This window comes from Onychomys torridus, chromosome 3, assembly GCF_903995425.1.
Source record: "Onychomys torridus chromosome 3, mOncTor1.1, whole genome shotgun sequence".
Taxonomy (NCBI): domain Eukaryota; kingdom Metazoa; phylum Chordata; class Mammalia; order Rodentia; family Cricetidae; genus Onychomys; species Onychomys torridus.
In genome coordinates, this window is record NC_050445.1 from 130,561,147 (window position 1) to 130,585,401 (window position 24,255).

The following is a 24,255-nucleotide window of genomic DNA, read 5'->3' on the forward strand; positions in this document are numbered from 1 at the left end:
TGGCTCTGCAGTTGATGATCATGATTTGCTCTGGAGTCACAAAAAGACTGCTTGGGACTAGTTCAGCATGAGTGGGAAGAAAGTAAGAGATTAGACACTGTAAAATAGTATACATGTGTGCAATTGTCATTAGAGAGACAGAATGACAGAGAAAGAGAGATGAGAGAAAAAGAAAGAGACAGAGATAGATATAAGGTATGTAAAATATATATATAAGTAGGTAGATGATGATGATGATGATGATGATGATGATGATGAAGATAGATAGATAGATAGATAGATAGATAGATAGATAAGTAGATTTCCTGATTCAGGGTAGCAGAGAGAACATCTACAACCATTGCTAGAGATCTCCAGTGCAATGGTTGTGAAAGATACCTTCTCTGCTGTCCCTTATATAATAAGTACCAGTGCAAAAAATAAATAATATCCAACTAGAGTATAAAAAACCAGTGAAGTGAAATGAGACATCATGAATATATTAAGGTACTTAAACAACTCAAATGGTCTAATTAAAAGGATGTGAAGTACCCTGTGTCTACTATCTCAAGTCAGTATATGAGAACAACTTGCAAGCAATTGCATCTTCTTTATCTATAAGAGTGTCCAATAAGGGCTACATATGTCAGTACCCACATCTGCCACAGAAGTCTTTGTTGCTGGTCAATCTTCCCTCACAGACACTGTAGGAAGCTACTCAAAGTTTTCACTCTCACTTATTTATAGAGGGCACTTTATTGTGCTTTCATTCATCAAAGTGTCATTTTCACATGTGATTCCTTGCATAGCCTAAGACAAAAGAATGTGGATCATCCACAGACTGAGAAACAGTGAAATAACCTGCTCAGGCCATAGGCACTCTGATGTCCCACCCTAAAACTGCCTTTCACAGGAATGCAGTTTGTACACCATACTGAAAAAACACACATCCAAGTAGGTAGACAAGCTGCCAAATGTTGAAGCTTAGGCCACTGGGACGCTTGCAGGATTTCATGATTTTGATTACAATTAAAGAAGAATGACACTGACTGCAACATTATACATACTGTGAACAAAGTACAACTTAGAGTAGCCAGGCTATGGCCCAGGCATGTTTCCAGGAAAAAAATCTCTCAATCGCTCATTAAAAGAAATGTCAATGAAAATTGTAGAACCAACAATTATGCCAGATTAAGAAATATCAATATAAGAAGCTTTAAGGAGCAATAAAATTAAATCTAAATGAATAAACCGACTTGGTTACATGTCCATAGAAAATAAAATATATGTGATTATTTTAAAAGATATTTACAACAATGCTCTCAAGTCTACTTAGAAAAATAAAAGAAAATATGGATAGAAATCTAAGTATTTAAAAAGTTAAATGGGAATTTAATAAATACATATGCATCACTAAAAGGAAGAAAAAATGAAATGAAAAATATTGTTATTAGTATATTCAATAATAAACTAGAATAATGAGATGACATTCTACTGAAGAAGGGGTAATGTCATGGCTATTATAGCTAGAAAGACAAGAAATTGGTGACATTTGAGGTTTAGTCTAACCACTCACCCAGTCAGTTGAGTCTAGGCAGAGCTCTCAGCTGCAAAAAATTACACAAGTTCCCCAGCCCATCCCTCTCACACAGGTGCACAGTGCTCTCCTTTTCAGTTAATAAGCACATTAGAAGCTGTGCTGCCTCAAGCAAGGAGATTTTTGTTAGGGTCTATATCACTGTGGGAGGAACATATGAAGCTTGCATGCAGTAATAAACTCCCAAATCCTCAGCCTCCACTCTGCTGATTTTGAGTGTGATATCTGTCCCTGACCCAATGCCACTGAACCTGTCAGGGATTCCTGAAACCAGTTTGGACACCAAATAGAGTAATTGCTGTGGAGACTGGCCTGGCCTCTGTAGGAACCAATTCAAATAGGTTTTCCCATCACTGTATAAAATGCTCTGACTTGACTGGCAAGAGATGGAGGCTGATTGTCCAATAGTAACAGACAAAGAGAGTGGAGTCTGGGTCATCACAATGTCACCATTGGTTCCTGAAATTAGAATGGTGCAAAGTTATGTGCAGTTTTCCTGAGAAATCTTTGTGAATTATTTTATGTGATTCATTTCAAAAAATATCTTGGTATTTTGTGATTTAAAAAAAAAATTAAAATGCTTTTTCCCAAATAAAGTGAGTTGAAGGCTGCAACGGTCATAGTCTATACCACCCTATCCAATCAACATCAGAATGTTCATTAAAGTACATTTCCTGTTTCATCTAGAATTTCTCATTATCGTGTAACTAAAACTCATATGCCAATCCTGGAGAACATGACTTCCCTCATCACACATTTACAGTACACATGAAGAGCCAGAGCTCACCCTCTATCCCCATTCTCCTCCTGCATCTCATTCTATCCTTACCTAGAATCCAGAACATTAGCAGAAACAGGGACTGGACTGGGCACATCATTTTGAAGAAGGAACTAAGGAGAGTGATCAGTGAAGGCAAGAGAACAGTTGAGCTTTTATCTCAGGACAGCAAAGCAAGGACCTCTCCAGAGAGCAATATGCAAATACCCTGGTCGGCATAGCAGTGTATATAGAAGACAGTTGTGAGTATTTCATTTCAAAAGTTACCCCTAAAGTCTTCTATACAGGAGTGAAAATAATAAGACAAATTGTGGTGACTGATGTGTGAACAGTAGAAGGTTGAAAGACATAATGTAGTTCAAAGCAGTTGTAAATATGCATGAACAATGCAGTCTTGATGTCTAATTTGAAATTTGATTAAATTTTATCTATAAATACCCAACTAAACTGTAGAGAACTGGTGTAATATAATTAAGATGCACAACTAATTATCTTCAGGGATGAAATGAGCTCCCAGAACTTTATACTCATACTCTCTAATGCATTGAAAGATTACAAAATCAAAGCAAATCATACAACACTCTCTACAAATTATTGACTGTACTCCTATTCAGTAGTAGAAAATAGACTTTTAGTTAAATAAAGAGGACTCATTTAAACATTCAATGTGTTTCAAAACAGAAATGCACACTATAAGCATTACCATAGACACTATATGTTCCTAAAGAAATGCTTAATTCATTACCATACATAACATACACATTATTTTTATAACATGGAAGTGTTATTTTTCATAAATTTCTCTTAAGCTTACATATCAGACAAACTGAACTTCTTGCTGTCAATGCAGCTCATGTATTTTTTTCACTTCCTAAATCCCATTTCAATGATATAATATTATATTTGACCTTCAGTGACTTGATTTTCACAGCATAACTGTTTTTTAAAGGTGCACTCACATTCTGTGAATAAATAATTTTTCTATTACTTGATCTTCTATTAATGATAGTATTTATTCTTCCATATGAACATTTATTTTTAACTTGAGAAGTTATTAATAAAGGTGCTATGCACATTTTTGCATCAGATTATACATGAACATATGTCTTAATTTATCTTGAGCAGCTGTATAGGAGTATATTTGCCAGCCTTTATGTCAGATATAAAAATGTGTTCATTGACTGTAGATTGCTTTGTGTAGCAAATTCAATGTTATGTAATCCTTCTCCAAATCACTGTGATATATTTACCTTATAATCATAAGCAACATTTTATCAATTCATTCTTATTTTACTTTCTTTTTGTTTCCTTGTAAAGACACTGAATATGCCAAAGAAGAAATGCAGACGCATTGCTTATACTTTATTCAAAGCTCTCCTCTTTTCACTGTTGTTTTTTACTGTTTCTCTAAGTCATTGACTGCTTAACCAGAACACCATTTTGTTGCTAGTGCATTCAAGCTTTTTGAGAAAACATGGATGCTATTATTAAATTAAATACAAGATATAAATTGTAGTTGCTTGTAGAAAGGTTTTGGTTCCATTTGGCAGTTATCTCAATCATATTTTCTATGCTAGCAATTATTTTCATAACTATCTTCTTTCTGATATTTGTGGTCCCAAGTGACAGTGAAGCCATAAGTGTGGCCTCAATTAGCTATATGGAAAGACAATCAGCAAATCATTTTTTTTTAATAAATGACAGAAAATGTCCATATCCATAAAAAAACATTCCGTATAGGGACAAGATTCAGTCTTCATATAAAGTAATTTAAAATTATCACAGAGTTGGATGCAAACGAAAACTAGGGCAACCTTTAAATAATGTGGGGAACTTCTAGTGAGCTTGGGGTTTTGAGATGCCTTGCAACAATCCTAAAGTGGTAATCTATGAAAGAAAGTGTGTAATACAGACTTTAATAACATGGAAAATATTGGTGTGTGAAAAAAACTGTCAAGAGACTAGGACATTTAAAAAATCTCTAATTCTTAAAGGACTACTGTCTTTAATTAACAAGGAACTCTTCAGTACATCAAAGAAGACAAACCATCTTTTTATTTATTTTTATATAATATATTTATTTTTTAAGTTAAAATATAATTGCATCATTTTATAAAATGGAACCATAATCTCATCATGTAATTAATAAGAAAGGATGTACATACAATAGTTCAGTATGAGAAAAATTTGATATAGTATTTATTACTGGGGCATGTAAATAAAGCAACTTATAGACTTCTACTGGGAGAATGCTAAAAATACAATAAAGTGACACAGCAAATTGATAGAATGCAGGTAGCAATGGTAGAGGAGCAGCACACGGCAAATGAAGTTCAGGTGTCAGCCCACCAGGAAGCAGATTCCCGATGCATGAATCTCAGATAGGCAAGGCCCCAACCACAGACTCCAGAATGGCTTTGTCCTCTGCTGTGCCTTTACATGTTTGCTGCTGCGATCCCCTGGTGTTTGGCATGATGTGAATAGATGTGGGGAGATCCCCACTGCCTGTAATGTAGTGTGCTTATCTCATGGATACATCCTGTTCTACTGGGAATTTTTACCTGTGGATTATTATGAAATGAATGATTTCTTCTTAAGTTGTACTTGCTAATTGATAATAATAATTTTAGTTTAAATAGAGTTCTGATGAAAAAAATAAAACAAGGAAGTGTCACATAGCTAGAACAAGTGAGTTTCTACTGAGAAGCCATATAGACTATGGCTTAGGTTAATGATTAAGGAAAACAATTGAGTCCCAGTAGCCCAGTTAGTTTAAATTATTTTCATCTTAATGTTGAGAGATGTATTCATAGGTTTTGGAGTATGTCATAGCTGAAACAAAGCTTTGAAAATAATTTCAAGTTAGATTAAGATGTTTTTTTTTTTTTTTTAAATAGCTTTAAGGTAAAAAAACCCAAGATGACAATCTGAAGTTTTCGAAAAGCACGTAGTTGAGTGAGGAACTCTTTACGGTCAGGAAACAAGAAGAATGAAGCCCAGTTATCCTTAGGTGATGTGTCTTTCTTGCTAGGATTGGGTGATGACCAAAGGTGATAATTAATTCCTTATACCCATTTCTGCCCTCAAACTCCTGATGTAAAAACCTATAGATGAATAATTATGCACTCAAAAGATTCAAATTATAGCTGACTGATTGTTCATTTATTAAAGTATAGGTTTGTCATTTCTTTAAGATGTTTTTTTAAATATTTTTTTCTTTATTATTATTTGTTTTAAATTTTATACATCAGCCATGGGTTCCCCTGTCCTCCCCCCTCCCGCCCCTACCTCCAACTTCCCCCCAGCCCCTCCCCTCCATTCCCATCTCCTCCAGGATCAAGGCACCCCTGGGGATTCATTTAAACCTGGTGGATTCAGTACAGGCAGGGCATGTCACCTCTTTCCAGACTGGGCAAAGTGTCCCTGTGTAAGCCCAAGGTTTCAAACAGCCAGTTCATGCACTAAGGACAGATCCTGGTCCCACAGCCTGGATTCCTCCCAAACAGATCAAGCTATTCAATTGTCTCACTTATCCAGAGGGCCTGATCCAGCTGGGGGCTCCACAGCCTTTGGTTCATAATTCATGTGCTTCCATTCATTTGGCTATTTGTCCCTGTGCTTTTTGCAATCTTGGATTCAACAATTCATGCTCTTGCAGACCCTCCTCTTTCTCCACAGTTGGACACCTGGAGCTCCACCTGGGGCCTGGCTGAGGACCTCTGAATCCAGTTCCATCAGTTATTGGATGAGAGTTCCAAGAGGACTGTTAGGGTGTTTGGCCATCTGATCACCAGACTTGGTCAGATCAGGCTTTCTCTCGACCATTGCCAGCAGACTACAGAGGATATATCATTGTGGATTTCTGGGGACCTCTCCAGCACTCTGCCTATTCCCGTTCTCATGTGGTCATCATTTATCATGGTCTGTTATTCCTCGTTCTCTCTTTCTGTTCTTGATCCAGCTGGTATCTCCTGCTCCCCTAAGCTTTCTTTCCCTCAAAACTTGCCCTTCATTACTCCCACTGTCGTCCAGGTTGTTCATGTAGATCTCATCCATTTCTCTGTCATTGGGTGATCCTTGGGTCTTTCCTAGGGTCCCATTTTCTAGGTAGCCTCCTGAAGGATGGATAAAGAAAATATGGTACACATACACAATGGAGTACTACTCAGCAGAGAAAAGCAATGACATCATGAGGTTTGCAGGCAAATGGATGGATCTAGAAAAAAAATCATCCTGAGTGAGGTAACCCAGACTCAGAAGGACAAACATGGTATGTACTCACTCATAGGAGGATACTAGATGTAAAATAAAGATGACTAGTCTTTAAGATTTTTAATAAGATTGTCTGAAAGATTTTGTTGGGGTATATAAGCTGCTGAGGAAAAAATAAGGACAGAGAATAGGAAGAATAAAGATAGAGTTAGGAGGACAACATCAAGAATAAAGATAGAAGTAAAAAGAAAACATCAAGAATAAAGATGGAGTGACAAGGAAGACATTAAGAAGGAGAGTAGGAGCTCAAAAGGAAAAAATAAGGAGAGACTACATAAGAAGAATAAAGAAAAAGTCTAAAGAAACCATCAAGAAAATGTATGAGTATCTTTCTTCTCAGCACCTCAGATAAAAATGTCATAGTACACCAACTTCATGGAATCCCTTTGAGCCCTGCACTCCTAGGGGCTGGTCCTACATGGCAGCAAAAAAGGGAATGAACATGGGACAGCCTGAATTTCTATTTACTGTTAATGGAAATGCAAATGGTGGTACCACTGAAAGACAGTCAGCTGATTTATTACAATACATGGCATGTTTTTACTCTGTTATTCTGAAACTGTTTTACTCACCTAAAGCAGTGGTTCTCACCATGTAGGTAGTGAGCCCCTTTGGGAGACAAAAGACCCCTTCTTAGGCACCACATACGAACATTGGAAATATGAGGTATTTTCATTATTATTCATAAAAGTAGCATATTTTCAGTTATGGAGTATCTAAAAAAATAACTTTATGCAAGTGTGCCACCAGAGCATAAAAGAACTATATTAAAGGGTCACAGCATTAGTAAGGTTGGGAACCATTGAAAAAGATTTAAAACCTTATATCCACACAAAACGTGACATGGAGAGTTTATTGCAGCTTTATTTATAACTGTCAAAGCCTGGAATTTTAGCATGATACCTTTGTATAGGTGAACAGATAATAACGCTATGGTATATTGATCCAAAGAATATCACTGAAGGCAAAGAAGAAATGTGATACTGACAAGTGAAAATTCATGGAGGAAATGTAATAGTATAAGCCTGGAGAAGCTAGTCTTATTATTTCATTATCTAATTACCCAAATTATATGATATTCAGGCAAAAACAAACCTAATGGTCAAAAAACTCACTAGTGTTTTCCAGTTATTAAAAGGAAGGAGTGATGCATGAAGTTCATGGTATTTCAGGGAAGCAGAAGAACTCAGTAAATTCCCCAATGGAGGATACATCTCATTGTATATTTTTCACAGGCAAAGGCATTAGTCATATGACACCACAGCAATGGCCTGAAGAATCATGTTCTCTTGGTGATAAAACAATCATCTAGAAAAGTGTGAGTTTACATCTCATAAGAAATTCACCACTAGGGTGGGAGATACTCATAATGGGAGAGGTTATCCAAGTTTAAGGATATGAGGGACCCATACAGCTTCATTAATTCACAAAGTTCTCTGCTTCCAAAAGGAATCTAAATGTTTTGGATCTTGACCATCACCCATAACCAAATGCTTGTAAAATCAAACTTTAATTTGCTACTAATTTAATCTCATAACAACAGAACTTGTGTTTACAGAATGATGGACACTTTAGGTCCCACACATGTTTGTTTCCTCTTCTAGCCTTTTCCCATAAATGAATAATTGTACTCTGCATGCAAGACATTTGAAGTTTTTTTTTTCCTGATCTGTACTGGTGGCTTCATGTAATTCATAGAAACAAAATGATTTTACTAATAAAAGATTGGTATCAGTGAATATGTATGGCACTGTCCGCACTGAGGTGGCAGTTGATGGTGACTCGCTCCCCTGGAGTCACAGACAGGACATCTGGAGACTGGGTCAGCACAATGTCACCTCTGGAGGCTGAAACCAGACATGGAATATTAACTATCACATGGATGTATAGGTAAAAATTATCTCTAACCCACTTTGAAAAATAGAAAGAATATTTTTATTTTATCAGTTTTATATCTAAACAGTAACAATCCCATGTGATACAGAGTTCCCAAATGAAGAAAAAATAGATATTTAATTAACATCTCTATATTTCCAGTAGTCTGACCTGAAATCCAGAGGTCTAGAAGCCCAATGAGCTCTGGTAGTGACAGCATCTCCCTGCTTTCTCTGTGTATATGTTTATTATGTGACAGCATAGAGACAGACTGTCTTATAATGTTCCAAGAATCAGGTAGACAAGTTAAAAGGTACTTATGTAAATGATGGGAGTATTATATTTCTTTACATACTGAGGCTGTCTGGATAGCAGACTCCATGGTTCCTCCTCATATATGTTATGTCTCCCTCTGTTGGTCACCAGTGAAATGTTGAAATTTGATAAACATCTGTGGATGTTTTTCCAGATACAGGTTTGAGCATTGAGAACACTCTTTGTGTTTGTCTGTTTTCTTTTCTTATTTGTCTATCTATATATATTATTATTTCGAGACGGGTTTCTTTGTGTGGCTTTGCACCTTTCCTGGAACTCACTCTGTAGCCCAGGCTGGCCTCAAACTCACAGAGATCTGCTTGTCTTTGCCTCCCATGTGCTGGGATTAAAGGCGTGTGTCACCACCACCCAGTTTTTTGTTCGTTTTGTTTTTTATTTATTAATTACATTTATTCAATTAGTTTATATGCCAGTCACAGTTTCCTTGCCTCTTTCCTCCCATTGCCTTCCAATATACTCCTGTGCCCCCAATATACTCCTCTGTTTCTGTTCAGAAAGGAATAGGCCTCCCTTGGGTATCAACCAAGCATGGCATATCAAGTTGAGGTAGGACTAAACTTCTCCCTTTGTGTTAAGGCTAGGTAAAGTAACCCAGTATGAGGAATAGGTTGCCAAGAGCCACCTAAAGCATTGGAGACAGTTACTTCAGCCTCTGCTAGGAGACCCCCAAGTAGACTGAACTACTACAAAACTGTCACTCATATGTAGAGGGCCTAGGCTGGTCTCATGCAGGCTGTCAGTCCAGAGTCTGTGAGCACCTGTGAAACTAAGTTTTCTTCTGTGGGTTCCTCTGTGATGTCCTTGACACTCACCCTCCTTGGCTCATACAATCCTTCATCCCTCTTTTCAGTGGGACTCACTGAGCTTGGCCCAATGCTTGAATGTGGATTTCTGTATCAGATAAATGTTCTCTGGTATTAATTGGGGTAGGAACCAATCTATAAGTACAGCAGAATATTATTAGACATTATTACATTGACCTTTTTCCAATTGTGTTTGTTTCTATCCTGGGTCTCTGGGACATCCAGCTTCTGGATCCTTGCACTCCAGGCAGTGTCAGGGGTGGGCTTTCTCTTGTGGGAAAGATCTGAATTGGGACCAGTCATTGGTTGGCAACACACAATATTCTAGACATGCCTACTTCCCTCCCCATATTTGCTGTAGGCAGAACTGAAGGTAGATCACACGTTGTGTGACTGGATGAGAATCCTAAGCCCTCTACAGGAAGTTATGCCTAGTCACAGGAGATGGCCAGTTTAGGCTATGCATCCACCATTGCTAGGAGTCTTAGCTGGTGTCATCCTGGTAGATTCCTGGAAGTTTCCCTTACATTGGTTTCTACTTTGTCCCCAAATAACCCCCATTTCCAGTCATGTCTTTCAGTAATCTCTTCCTCTATCCACCCCAACCCAATCCTTCAAGTTCCCATCTCCAACTGCCCCAGTCCACTCATGAGATCTATTCTATTTCACCTTCCCTGGGTGATCCATGCATCCCTCCTAGGGCCTTTCTTGTTATCTAGCATCTCTGGATCTGTGGATTGTAGCCTGGTTATTTTTTTACTTTATATCTGACATCCACTAACAAGTGAATACATTCCATGTTTGTTTTTCAGGGTCTGGGTTATTTCACTCAGGATGAATTTTTTTTCTAGTTCCATTCATTTACCTCATGATGTCATTGTGTTTAACATCTGAGTATACTCCATTCTGTAAATGTACCACATTGTCTTCATTCATTATTCAGTTGAGGAGCAACTAAGTTGTTTCTAGGTTCTGGATATTACAAATAAAGCTTCTATGAACATAGCTGTGAAATTGCCCTTGTGGTATATGATTGAGTATCCTTTGGGTATATGCCCAGAAAGGATATAGCTGGGTCTTGAGTTAGATCAATTCCTATGTAATTCTTTTCATAGATAAATTCACATAGAAATAATAATACCTCATATCATTATTTTCAGTCCAGAGCTATACTGACTCCCTTACTGTGTCTCAGTATGATTTAAAGAGTCTTTTATTGTCTAACATTCCATAAAGCATCACTCCTCATAACACTACAGAGATATCATGCTAATCAGACACATTAAACCAGAAGTTGTAGTGATATGTATGTCTGCTTTTGCATTCTTCAAATAATGGAATGAAAATTTCATAACCATCCATGTGTCTGCCCACTAAGATGAATATTTTTAGAGGAGTATATATCAAAATGCTTCTTTGTCTCCTTTCATATTAAAAGACAAATTTTGCATGCTGCATGTCTTACTATAAAGATTGAAGCAAAGGATGGGTAAGCATTTCTGAATATACTTTGGAATAAAAGGTAACATTATACTAATTGAAATAATATTGGTAATAATCAATTATAATTACTTTATTTTTACACACTCACACACACACACACACACACACACACACACACACACACATATATATATAGTCAAGTGATTATAGGGTGATAAAAACAAAAACAAATGATGATTTACCATCCTGAACTGAACATCAGTAAGTGGGCTAATCCCTGGGAGAAGCTGATTCTCATTCTACCATCCGTCAGTAAATGACTCTAGATCTTTGTTGGGGTAGGAAACACTACAAAAGCATTTCCCTTTCTTCAATGATATGTTCATTCATATTTCTGTTTTCTAGTCTTGTTTTTGCAACCATTTCTAGGAGAGAATGTTACACAACAGACTTTATAGTACTTTGGTCTTAGAGTCTTTCTCTCTCCACTTTCATGATGTTCTCTGAGCTATAAATGTGGAGGCTGTGATGTAAATATATCCACTGGGGCACAGTGGTCACCCCAGAAACAATATATACACATACAAGAGAAATGTACTTAGCAAGATATATTTGTATATATTTGTGCACACACCACACACATACATATGAAAATAATATTAATAAAATGACTATCAGCAAGAGTGTTTGGAATGTAGAGTGTGTTCATGGGAGGAAAGGGGGGAAGTAATATAATTTTATTTCAGTAAAAAACCTCAGTGACAATAGTAAGGTGATTGATGAGAAAAGAACATGTTGAAAACTGTCAATTTTGATGACACCAGATGCCGAATAAGTGCTGTATTGCAGATACACCGGAAGGAGTGAAAATAAATACATGTGCATTTAATCACTCTCTATGAATTGAATAACTATGCCTTTACATCCTTTTCATCAATTCTACAGAAAAATAGCTTTCATTATAAGAAATTTAAATGTAGAAGTTAGGAGCTTCCTTTCCTGTGGTCTATTGAATTTGTGTCTGTGGGAGCATAAAACTAAATATAGGAATATCTTTAGTGTTCGTTATGAAAATGTAAGAGTGATGGACTATAAACTTAATTATCATAGGAAATATGCAGAAAGAAACTTTAGGAGTTAAAGATGGGTCTCTGGTATTTGTGGCTAATGATATTTCATAGGTTAATTTCAACTAATTAGTAAGATATATATATCTTGGAAATTTTGTTTTGGTCTAATATCCTTGGAACATTAGAATTGTGTCCCAAGGATATAATTCACAATTATGAAACAGTGGTCATAAATGTAAATAATTATTTTTTCTATCTAATAATTGTTCTTTCATTTTGATGAAGGGATAAAAATGATATGCATCTTTTCTTTATATATATATATATATATATATATATATATATATATATATATTCATACAGTCATCATACCTCAATGAAATATTTAATCTTGTTTATTTTTATGTGTTTGTATATACATATGTGTGTGGTATTTTTATTCCATGACACTTTTGTTGAGGGCAGACAACTTTTAGGTGTCAGCCCTCTCCTACGATGTTGGTTCAGGGAAAATCATTAGTTTTCTGGTGTGGTGGCAGTCACTTTTATTTGTTGAGATATATCACCACCTCACTTAGTAAAATAACTTTGATAACCTATATGACAGTGTAATTTCCTCAGGGTCTTGATAGATGGCTCAGCAGTTTAGAGTGCTTGCTGTTCTTCCAGATGACCTGAGTTTAGTGACTAGCACCTATGCTGAGCTATTCACTAGTGCCTATAAATCCAGCTCCAGTTACTCTGTACCTCATTCTTTCTACTGTGGGTACATGAGGGTACCTGCATGCATGTGCTTCCACAAACAGAGATACCAACATATACACATCAATTTAATAAAATAAGTCTCTTTCCCAGAGAAAAAAAAGCAAATAGCTCCAAACACTAGAGAAAGAGGAAAAGTATTATGTCCCAGAAAGAGTATATGAAGTTCAAGGTTATCATAATCTGATGAAAGCACTTGTCCTGGTTGGGTTTTGTTTGTTTTGTAAACTTGATACAAGCTAAGGACATGTGGTAAAAGAGATCTTCAGTTGATAAAGTGCTTTTGGAGATCAGCCCTCTGTCAGATGTGGGGTTGGTGAAGACATTTTCCCATTCAGTAGGCTGTCACTTTGTCTTGTTGACCATGTCCTTTGCTCTACAAAAGCTTCTCAGTTTCTATTTCTCCCACACTGAGCATTCCATAGATGGCTATAGCTCTTACCCTGCATCAAGGAAATTTGTCTTCGTAATATAGGAAGACCATAATGGACAGTCACTATCAATCAAGTAGAGAGTTGTAGAGTACAGGCCCAAAATATATAAAGAACTCCAGAAATTAGACATCAAAGTGCCCAACAGCCCAATTAAGAAATGGGCTATAGTACTAAACAGAGAATTCTCAACAGAGGAAGCTCAAATGGCTGAAAGACATTTAAGGAATTGCTCAACATTCCCAATTACCTGGGAAATGCAAATCAAAACAACTCTGAGATACCACCGTATATCTGTCATAATGGCTAAGATCAAAAACACAGAAGACAGCTTATGCTCTAGAGGATGCAAGGGGAACTCTCCTCCACTGCTGGTGGGAATGCAAGCTTGTACAACCACTTTGGAAATCAATATGGCACTTCTTTAGAAAATTAGGAATCCATCTCCCCCAAGACCCAGCTGTAGCACTCTTGGACACATACCCAAGGAATGCTCAATCATACCACAAGGGCATTTGCTCAGCTATGTTCATATCAACATTGTTTGTAATAGCCAGAACCTGGAAACAACCTAGATGCCCTTCAACTGAAGAATGGATAAAGAAAATATGGTACATATACACAATGGAGTACTACTCAGCAGAGAAAAACAATGACATCATGAGGTTTAGAGGCAAATGGATGGATCTAGAAAAAATCATCCTGAGTGAGGTAACCCAGACTCTGAAAGACAAACATGGTATGTATTCACTCATAGTAGGATACTAGATGTAAAACAAAGATGACTAGATTGATACACAACTCCAGGGAGGCTACCTAGAAAACAGGACCCTAGGAAAGACACAGGGATCACCCAATGACAGAGAAATGGATGAGATATACATGAACAACCTGGATGACAGGGGGAGTAATGAAGGGCAAGTTTCAAGGGAAGGAGAGCTTAGGGGAGCAGGAGATCCCAGCTGGATCAAGAACAGAAAGGGAGAACAAGGAATAACAGACCATGATAAATGAAGACCACATAAGAACAGGAAGAAGCAAAGTGCTAGAGAGGTCCCCAGAAATCCACAATGATACCTCCACTGTAGACTACTGGCAATAGTAGAGAAAAAGCCTGATCTGACCTATTTTGGTGATCAGATGGCCAAACACCCTAACTGTCATGCTAGAACTCTCATCCAATAACTGATGGAAGTAGATGCAGAGATCCTTGGACAGGCCCCAGGTGGAGCTCCAGGAGTCCAACTGTCGAGAAAGAGGAGGGACTGTAAGAGTGTGAATTGTTGAGACCAAGATTGGAAAGGCACAGGTACAAATAGCCAAGCTAGTGGAAACACATGAATCATGAACCAAAGGTGTGGAGCCCCCAGCTGGATCAGGCCCTCAGGATAAGTGAGAAAATTGAATAGCTTGAACTGTTTGAGAGGCACCCAGGCAGTGGGACTGGGACCTGTCTTTAGTGCATGAGCTGGCTGTTTGGAACCTTGGGTTTACACAGGGACACTTTGCTCAGCCTGGAAGGAGGGGACTGGAGCTGCCTGTTCTGAATCTACCAGGTTGAGCTGAATCCCCAGGGGAGTCTTGGCCCTGGAGCAGATGGGAATGGAGAGGAGGGGCTAGGAGGAAGGTGAGGGTGGGATTGGAAGGAGGGAAGACAGGGGAATCCATGGCTGATATGTAAAATTAAAACACAGATATAATTTTAAAAAGAAAAAAAATGAAGCTCAAAAATTAAAGAAAAATTTAAATTTTTAAAATTTTCAACAATAAAATAAAATAAGTAAATGAAATTCTTCTGATGCAGAGGCAATACCATTGCTGTTACAGCTTGAAGGCCCAGAAATTGGTGTCACTTGAGGTCTCACAAAACTGTTCATCCAGCCAGAGCTCTCAGCTGCAAACAATTGCTCAAATTCCCTTGTGCCTGCCTCTCACAGTGATGCAGAGTGAACTTCCCCTGTCCAATCATGCAGCCCATTGCAGCTGGGCCACTCTAAGCAAGGAGGTTTTTGTTAGGGTCTATATCATTGTGTGAGGAACATGTGTACCTTGGAGGCAGTAATAAACTCCCACATCCTCAGCCTCCACTCTGCTGATTTTGAGTGTGAAATCTGTCCCTGACCCACTGCCACTGAACCTATCAGAGACTCCAGGGTCACGTGTGGACACCTGATAAATTAGACGCTGTGGAGACTGTCCTGGTCTCTGTAGCAACCAATTCAAATAGGTTTTTCCATCACTATCTAAGAGGCTCTGACTTGACTGGCAAGAGATGGAAGCTGACTGTCCAGTGGCAACTGACAAAGAGAGTGGAGTCTGGGTCAGCACAGCATCACCACTGGTTCCTGAAATTAGAAGACAGTAGTATAAAGTCATGTGTAAATCTTCCTGAAATCCTTTATGTTATTCATTTCAAGTGAGATCCTGGTATTTTTTCTGTTTTTTAAAAAATAATCAAATGCTTTTTTCAAACACACAAAAATAGTAAGTTGGAGGTCCTTAAGGTCATACTCTACACTACCCAATCCCATCTAAGTCAGAATCTTCCTCTTAGCACAGATGTTGTCTAATTTCTCATTATCACATAACTAAACCTCACATGCCCATCCTTGAGAACAGGACATGTCTCATCACACATGAACACACATTGCCAGAGCTCACCCTCCATCCCCATTCTCCACTTTTATCTCCCTCAATCCTTACCCAGAATCCAGAACATTAGCAGAAACAGGGACTGGACAGGACACATCATTTTGAGGAAATAAATTAAGAAGTCAGTGAAGACAAGAACACAATGGAGCTTTTATCTCAGGCCAACAAGCCATGGCCTCCCTAGGGAGCAATATGCAAATACCCTGGTCTGCATAGCAGTGTACATAGAGGAGACAGTTATCTGGGCTTCTTACATTTGAAGAATGACTCAAAAATGTCTTCTATGTCAGGAGTGAAATTAATTAAACAAAATGTGGTGACCGATGGCAGACTAGCAGAATGCTGAAAAACTGACAATTTAGTTCAAATAAGTTGTCAATATGAATTAACAATGAAGTCTAGTGTAATTTGAAATTTACTTAGATTTTATCTAAAAATACACAGCTAAATTTTAGAGAACTAGGAGAATGTAGCTAATACCCACATCTAATTATCCTCAGGGTTGAAATGAACTCCCAGAACTTTGTGTTCATAGTCTCTAGTACACTGCAAGTTTACAAGATGGAATTAAATTATGCAACATTCTATATCTTTAATTATAATCAAGGTGAATAAATTAAGTGATCAAAGTGTTTCACAAAGAAGTGCATACAATAAGCACTACCATACACACTCAAACACAATAGTCTTTCACAAAGAAATGGACACATATAAGCATTACTATTCATACCATATATCAACACACACATCATTTTCATATCATTGAAATGGTTTTTAGATAAAAATTCTCTTAAGTTTATATGTCATTCTGAAGTTTTTACTGTCACTGCAGATTATGTATTATTTTCATTCTCCAATCTCATTTGAATGAAATCATACACTATATATCCCTTAACTTCATTTAATAGTACAACTATTTCTTTAAAGATTCACTCATGTTCTATGAATAAATAATGTGTTTCTATTTCTGGTTCTCCTAGTAATAAAACCATTTATTCTTTTATATACACTTTTACCGTGAGAAGTTATTAATAAACATACTATGAATGTCTTTGTATCAGATTACAAATAAACATATATCTATATATCGTGAACAGATACACAGGCGTATATTTGGTACCCTCCATGTCAGATATAAAATGAAACCAATTATAGTTCATTAGCTATAGATTTCTTTGCAGAGCATTGTCAATGTTTTGCAATGTGCCTCATTCTCCCTGTTACTGAGACATAACTTATATTTGCAAGAGGCACTTAATCATCCCATTCTTATTTTAATGGTTTGGGTTTTTTTTCCTGGTACAAGGGAGACATTATGCTCCAAAGTATAAATGTAAATGTATTCCTTGTCCTTTGTGCACAGCTCTGCCTGTATTTTTCACTGTTCTTTTTAATTTTTTTCTTCTTGGTTATTGACTGCTAAGTATTAACATCAGTTGGATGTTTTTGCCTTCCAGATTTTTTGACAAAATGTGGCCACTGTTATTAAATAAATGACAAGATATAAAGTGTAGTTTCCTGTAGAAAGGTGCTGGTTACATAAGGCAACTGACAAAGTCACATTAACTATGTTAGCAACTATTTTCATAATTATCTAATTTCCAATATGTAGAAACCAAAATGACGGCAGAGAGAAGCCACAAATTCCACCTCAATTAGGTAAATGAAAGACAATAAGCAAATTATGGTCCTCTGAACAAAAGAACAAGCACATATCCATTTAAAAAAAAAAAAACACTACATGTAGGCACAGAAAATTCAGCTCTCATAGAAAAGAACTGAAAATTATCACAGAGTTGAATGTAAACATGAAACTAGAACATCTTAAAGTATAATGAAGGGACATTCTAGTAAGCCTGTGGTTTTCAGATGACTTACACAACACCAAACTGATGATCTATGAAAGAAATGTAAAAGACAGACTTTAATAACATGCCATATATTTATCTGTGAAAAACACTGGCAAGAGACAAGGATGTTTTCAATAATCTCTTTCCTAAAGGAATTCCAGTTCAACTATGAATCCAAACAATCATTTTATTCATTTTTACATATGTTTATTTTTTAAATTATAACATAATTACAACATTTTAGAAGATAATGCAGTGTCTTCAAACTGCACCTCATAAAAGAGGATATGCACATTTTATATATATATATATATATCCTCATTATGCCTCACACATTATTTACATATTACGGTTTTCATATTGTTGCATTATATACACATGTAATAATAATAATAATAATAATAATAATAATAATAATAATAAGACTATCAACATTAATCTTGGGGACTATAGGAAGGATTCATGTCAGGAAAAGCGTAAGAGAATGTGATGTAGTACATATATTACCTCCTTTGAAAAATTTGGTGGTGTTGGCTTGTGTTGCTTGCCGATGACTAGGGAAAAAGGCAGTGGAACCATGCTCCTGCATCCTGAGCCTCCTCAAGAGCTGGACCCCTGATACTGACATACCTCTGTTGGCACTACTTTTGCAATCTCAATGCCAGTTTCAATTCCTCAGATCTTCTAGAGATCCTCCTACCTCACTCATATAGAAAGTTTATCACATGTGCTTAGGAAAAACTGTTATCTGACATAATGGTTATGAGTTCCTTACTAAATTATCTGCTTTCTTAACTCTTTGGTTGAAGAAGGTCCTATCCAGGCCAGTGGACAAAACATAAGGTCAGTTAAAGTCTTTGTTGAATATCAAGCATCACACTTATTTCTAACACTAATGTGTATTCATTGTCTGTCATTCTGAGTTTACTTGGGACCTTAGATAGTGATGACAAAACCCACAGTTGTTCAAATGAGTCCACCTATCAGAAACTAACTTCCCTATTTTACGTTAGATTATGCCACTGTTGTCTCAAAGAAATAGATTACATATATTATTAGCTTCACTGGCACCCTGATTCAACCCATCTCCTGAATTAAAGCAACTTAAAGTCATATGTTTCCACTATTATACTTTTATGCACTGGAGAGTTGTAAAGGGTGCAGACTTCAATGATGAAATTTAAATTTTCTCATGTGAACTTAAGGTCAAACCTTGGGCCTTTCCTTTATCATTTACATCTTCCTTTCTCATTTCCTTGGTGTGGTGTGTTATCTAGGTGTGATGGCCCCCATGAAATCATATGTTTGAATAATTTTTCCCTCTTTATGAAACTGAAAAGGATTAGGAGGTATGGCCTTTGGGGGAGAGCTAGGAAGGGGATAAGCTATGAAGATTCAACATATGCTAACATTCCCTGTGTTCTCTTTGGCTCCTGTTTGTGGTTCCTGATGTGAGCTCTGAGCTGTTAGTGCTGCCAGACTTTGCTGGTCATCATGAACTCTGAAATCATAAGGTCAGTTAAAGTCTTTGTTGCATATATTGCCTTGATCACTATGTATCATCACAGCAAAAGAAAAGTAACTGAGACATTGTGATTCCACATGAGATCAGGAATCTGAAAATGAAATACAACCTGTACTTTCAGAAGTGAATACAAGAAGGAAATATAAGTGGTGACAGAGTCCTTGCTTCCTGTTAAATATTTTGTCAGTTAGCCTTGCCCTGTAGGCTAGGATCTCACTGTTTTTTGTTTTTTGTTTTTCTGTCTCAGTGAAAGAATTTCTTGTACACAGCAAACATAGGGGCCATTCAAAATAAGGAAACAAATGCTAATTTGTTTGTTTGCCAGTTTGGGTTTTATTAAGACATGGTTTTAATGTTGCTAGCTCAGACTTCTCTCAAACATCTTAGGAATCCCAGGCTGACCCTGAAGTTATGATCTTCTTATTTCAGATTCTCAATTCAGTCATTATAGAGAACCCTTATAAAGCTCTTGATTGTACTTTTATGTATATATATATATATATATATATATATATATATATATATATATATATATATACCAAATGAATACCTATGTATGTACATACAAACTTATATTCACAATACTTAGGAAATGCAAAAATTCATCAATTGACATGTGGCTAATGAAAATGTGGTACACATATACAGTGCAATTTTGTTCACCTACAAAGACAACTGAAATTATGAAATTTGCAAGAAAATGTTTGGTAAAGGAAAATGTATATTGAAAGACAACAACTAAAGTCATATGTTCACTCTCACAAGTGGATCCTAGTTTTGAAATGTTAGATTTGAATGTGAAATCTGGAGTCTGTTAGGTTGGCGTTAGAAAGGTCTGATGAGAGAGGAACTGATAAGAGAAAAGAAGGACGGGAGATGATAGTAGAATAACCTGACACCTAACAGGAGAATCTTCTTAAACTCAAATGTAGAATTGTCTTGAATTTCAAAGATCGCAAATATTATGTCCTTAAGCTTACATCTTTACAAGTTAATGAACACTGATAATTAAATATATTTTGGGTGTATTTTTAGTGTTGTAGACTTACCCTTGGTCTTCTATATGATCAGACTCAGGCAAAGGTTTTAAAAGAGACTCATGAAAGCCTATCCTTTATTTGCATTTTTTAAAAAAAATTTTTTGAGACAGGTTATCTCTGTGTAGCCCTGGCTGTCCTAGAACCAGGGCTATAGACTAGGCTGACCTCAAACTCTCAGAGATTCACCTGCCTCTGCTTCTCAAATGCTGGGATTAAAGGCATGCACCACCATCACCTGGTGAAAACTTATCCTTTATTAAATGCATTATTTTATGCAGTAGAATGATATTATTTTAAATAGTATTTCAGACTTCTAGTGCATAATTAATAATAAATGAACATCAGTTTGACATCTGAAACTATGACTGTCTGTATATGGGACCTTCTCTACTGTCAAGTAGGTAGAGACCTGTACTGAAATTTCCTAAAGGCATGTAGAGTGCCTTTCCCTAACTAGTGAGCTACAGAGCACAGTCCCAGGCATGGCATTGGGCCCTAGGAGCTCCAGAAAAAACATTGTGTCACAGAGGGAACTTAATTTTATCAAACAGATCTTTATACATGTCCCTTTAAGGACCCGTTACAACTAAGAAATGATAATGGTCTTATACTAACAAATGAATTTAATAAATTTTAATATCATACATGTTACTAAACTTCCTCACCATCCACAGAATCAAACTATTATAAAATATTGCCATCAAGTACAAAATTGGTAAAAAAAAAAAAAAATAACAACAACAAAAAAGGGGTACATATACCCACCTAAATTACCACATGCCATACTACATCTAGCTGTGCGAACTTTAATTTTTTACCTTAATAGATAATGCATTTTTTTCTCCTGCCCAAAAACATTTTCCCTAAAGGAGACACAGACTAAAGTATATGTTGAACGAAAGGATCTAAAATTAATCAATGGAAAGGGCCCAATGCTCTTCTAACACAGAGAAAAGATTATGCTTATGTCTTTTCAGCAAATAAACAGTCTCAGATTGTTCCTGATCTGGAACTCCTGATCTGAAAATAACCCTGGAGACTATTAGAGAAATGAAACATATGATGGCAGATGAGAAATCCTTTAAAAGGAGACACCCCAAGAGTACGAGTAAGCTGATAAGTTGGAGAGATATCGAAACATTAACTCATCACGTAGATCCTTTGTGGAAACTATACTACTGACCACCAGAATTCTAATGATTTTTACAAGGAGGCTAGAAGGCAAACCTGTAATGGGAGACAGTATGATGCTGTTTTGCCATGATAAGGATTGTATATATTTGTACAAATATTTAGTCTCGTGAACAAAAGACATTTTGGAAGAACTATTCCATCTCATGTGTCAAAAAGCAATAATATGCACTTTAGCATAATTAAGTACTGTTGAGAAAATTCTGATACTGAAAGCTACGGTAGTATGTAGATGAAAGGGGAATGCCTGATTTATTGCTTCCTAAAGTTGATATTGTTCTACCTAGAACAGAGCTATTTCTTACCAGTGGTTTAGAAAATAACCACTAGATTCATTTGGTACATGGCTGTAAACAAAAACAATCTTGTGTTATCATAGGATACTCATCTACAGCAGGATCTTAAAAAGAAATTTATCTATATGAAATCACTCCAAACCAAACACACACACACACACACACACACACACACACACACACACACACACACAGTCATTCATATGCACTAAGGACAAATAATGGGGAAATGATCAACCTTAAACCCTACTTATAGAGCTGCTTCTGATTTTCCCATCAAAGGAAACTCATCAGAAAGAACTTTTCAAAGTTATAAATATGTTGTAAATCTTCAAGATGGCAGTACATACACCATTGAGTACTTTCCATGCTAGCTACTCATTTAATTAGATAGTTGAAATTTCACTGTATATATTCATAACACTTGAAAGCCATATGTTGTACGATGAAGATAAACTGCCATATTCATCTAAACTCCCTTTTTAATGGACCTTTCTGAAAATAATTAGGACATTTAAACTAGTATGCTGTATTATAATTAAAAGTAAATTTAAGAAGAGTGAAAAGTGGTAAATTCAAGGGTGAGTTGAATACTATTGTTTAGTATATTCTCTTGTTTCCTGCACTGTACTTAATGGACAAAACCTGAAATACTTGATTTTACAATAGGTTAGACTTTTTTTTTTTTTTTTACTTCTAGAAATCTCTTATGACATGAAATCTCTGGAAGGCCCGCCTACGACCTAAATAGTCCCTGGGTGGGCAACCCCAGCCTGCCACGTGGGTACTGTGGATAGGTCCAGGTTCATGGAAGCCAGCCAGATCCTAGGACCAAGCCAAATATGGAGTTGTTTACTCCCGAGAGCACTCACCATCAGGAAGGTGGGGGCGGAAGCCAGCGCTATCTTATGGGTGTGGCTGTGCGCAGCTCTCTACAATAACTCACTAAGTGTACTTAGTACTTTCCATGGGTATGGAGCCATGCAGTAGAACATAATGAACCATGCATTGGCCACATTGTAAAAGAAGAATTACCTTGTTGCCTACAGCAGGTATCCACTGCCAAAAGCTACTTGGTACCAGGTAGAACCTAGAGATGTTCTACCATTTCTACAACAGGGTTTAGCTATCTTGATCTTGTGTAGGTTTGTGGATCTATTCAGCTTATGTGATGGCTATGACTGTGATGGCTGTGTTATGTTTTGAAGACATAATTTCACAGCATTCCTACCCATCCTCTTTATCCTAAGTCTTTCAACTCTGGCTGTGGTTTCACACAATTATAAGCTTCCATCACTGATTAGACACATGATAAGTGTAAGTGAGTGTGTTACAACACTGGGGAAAGGTATCCTGAATGTTTAGGAGTCAGGTGACACCTTGAGCTTCTAGGACAGCTCTAGCAACTAGAGCTGGGATGGAACAGCTCAGCCCTGGAGGGAAAGGCATCCCAGATACCTCTAGGAGCTAGGACAGCTCTGAAAGCTGGAGCTGCAATGGACAGCTCAGCCCTGGAGGGTAAGGTATCCTGATTGCTCAGCAGAGTCAGACAAGACCTGGAGCTACTAGGACCGCTCAGCTCTGGAGGGAAAGGTATCCTGACTGCTCAGAAGAGTCAGGCTTGGAGCTGTTAGGGCAGCTCTGCAGAGAAAGGTACCCTGATTGTTGAGGAGTCAGACTATATCTTGGGCAGTGGTGGATGGTCTCCATGCAGGATATAGCAATCCTGCTCCTCTCCTGGAGAGCTGCTTCAGCTGAGCTTTGCTCTGCTTCCACTTAAGAGGGCTTCTCAGCAAAATTCTGTTTCTTCTCTAGCCCAACATGTTGCTTCATTTGCTTCACTCTGCTAAAGAGGTAACCACTGCAGAAATGTAGCAATCTCCTGTGGCTCCTTTGAAAAGTTGTTACTTTTTCTGCTCCACCTTGCTTAGTCCCTTAAGGGACCTCTCAACAAGATTTTTCTGTTCAGTTCCTTCTTGCTCAGTTGCCCTAAAAGAATGTCTCTGCTAGGGTTTTCCTGTGCAATTCATTAAGGTATATCTTAGCAAGATTCTTCTTCACTGCACTGGGAAATGAAGGTCTTCACACCCAAAACTCTTTTGAGAAATAGATGTATTTGGGAAGGAGGATTGCAATAGAGTGGCTGCCTCTAACAGAGTAAGAAGAACAGCCAGAAACTGAACAGGCTGGGTGGATTATATATGACCTCTTTGTGGCAGATTTCTCCAGAGAGAAGATTTTCTGTCCAGACATTGGTTAGTTTTTTTCTGCCCAGGGATTGGTTAGTTTTATGTGTTGGGTGAAGAGAGGGCCTTGATTTCAGAGCCAGACTGAGTTTCTTCCCCTGGCCTTTCT

The 24,255-nt window shown here is 37.2% G+C and overlaps 1 gene segment (V, D, J or C); it reads right to left on the reverse strand.

Annotated features, from left to right (window-relative positions):
* Positions 1–15,365: 15,365 nt before the first annotated feature.
* On the reverse strand, positions 15,366–16,103 carry LOC118580238. The segment is given in 2 exon segments: positions 15,366–15,691; positions 16,050–16,103. Coding segments are annotated over 2 exon segments (375 nt in total).
* Positions 16,104–24,255: the final 8,152 nt, after the last annotated feature.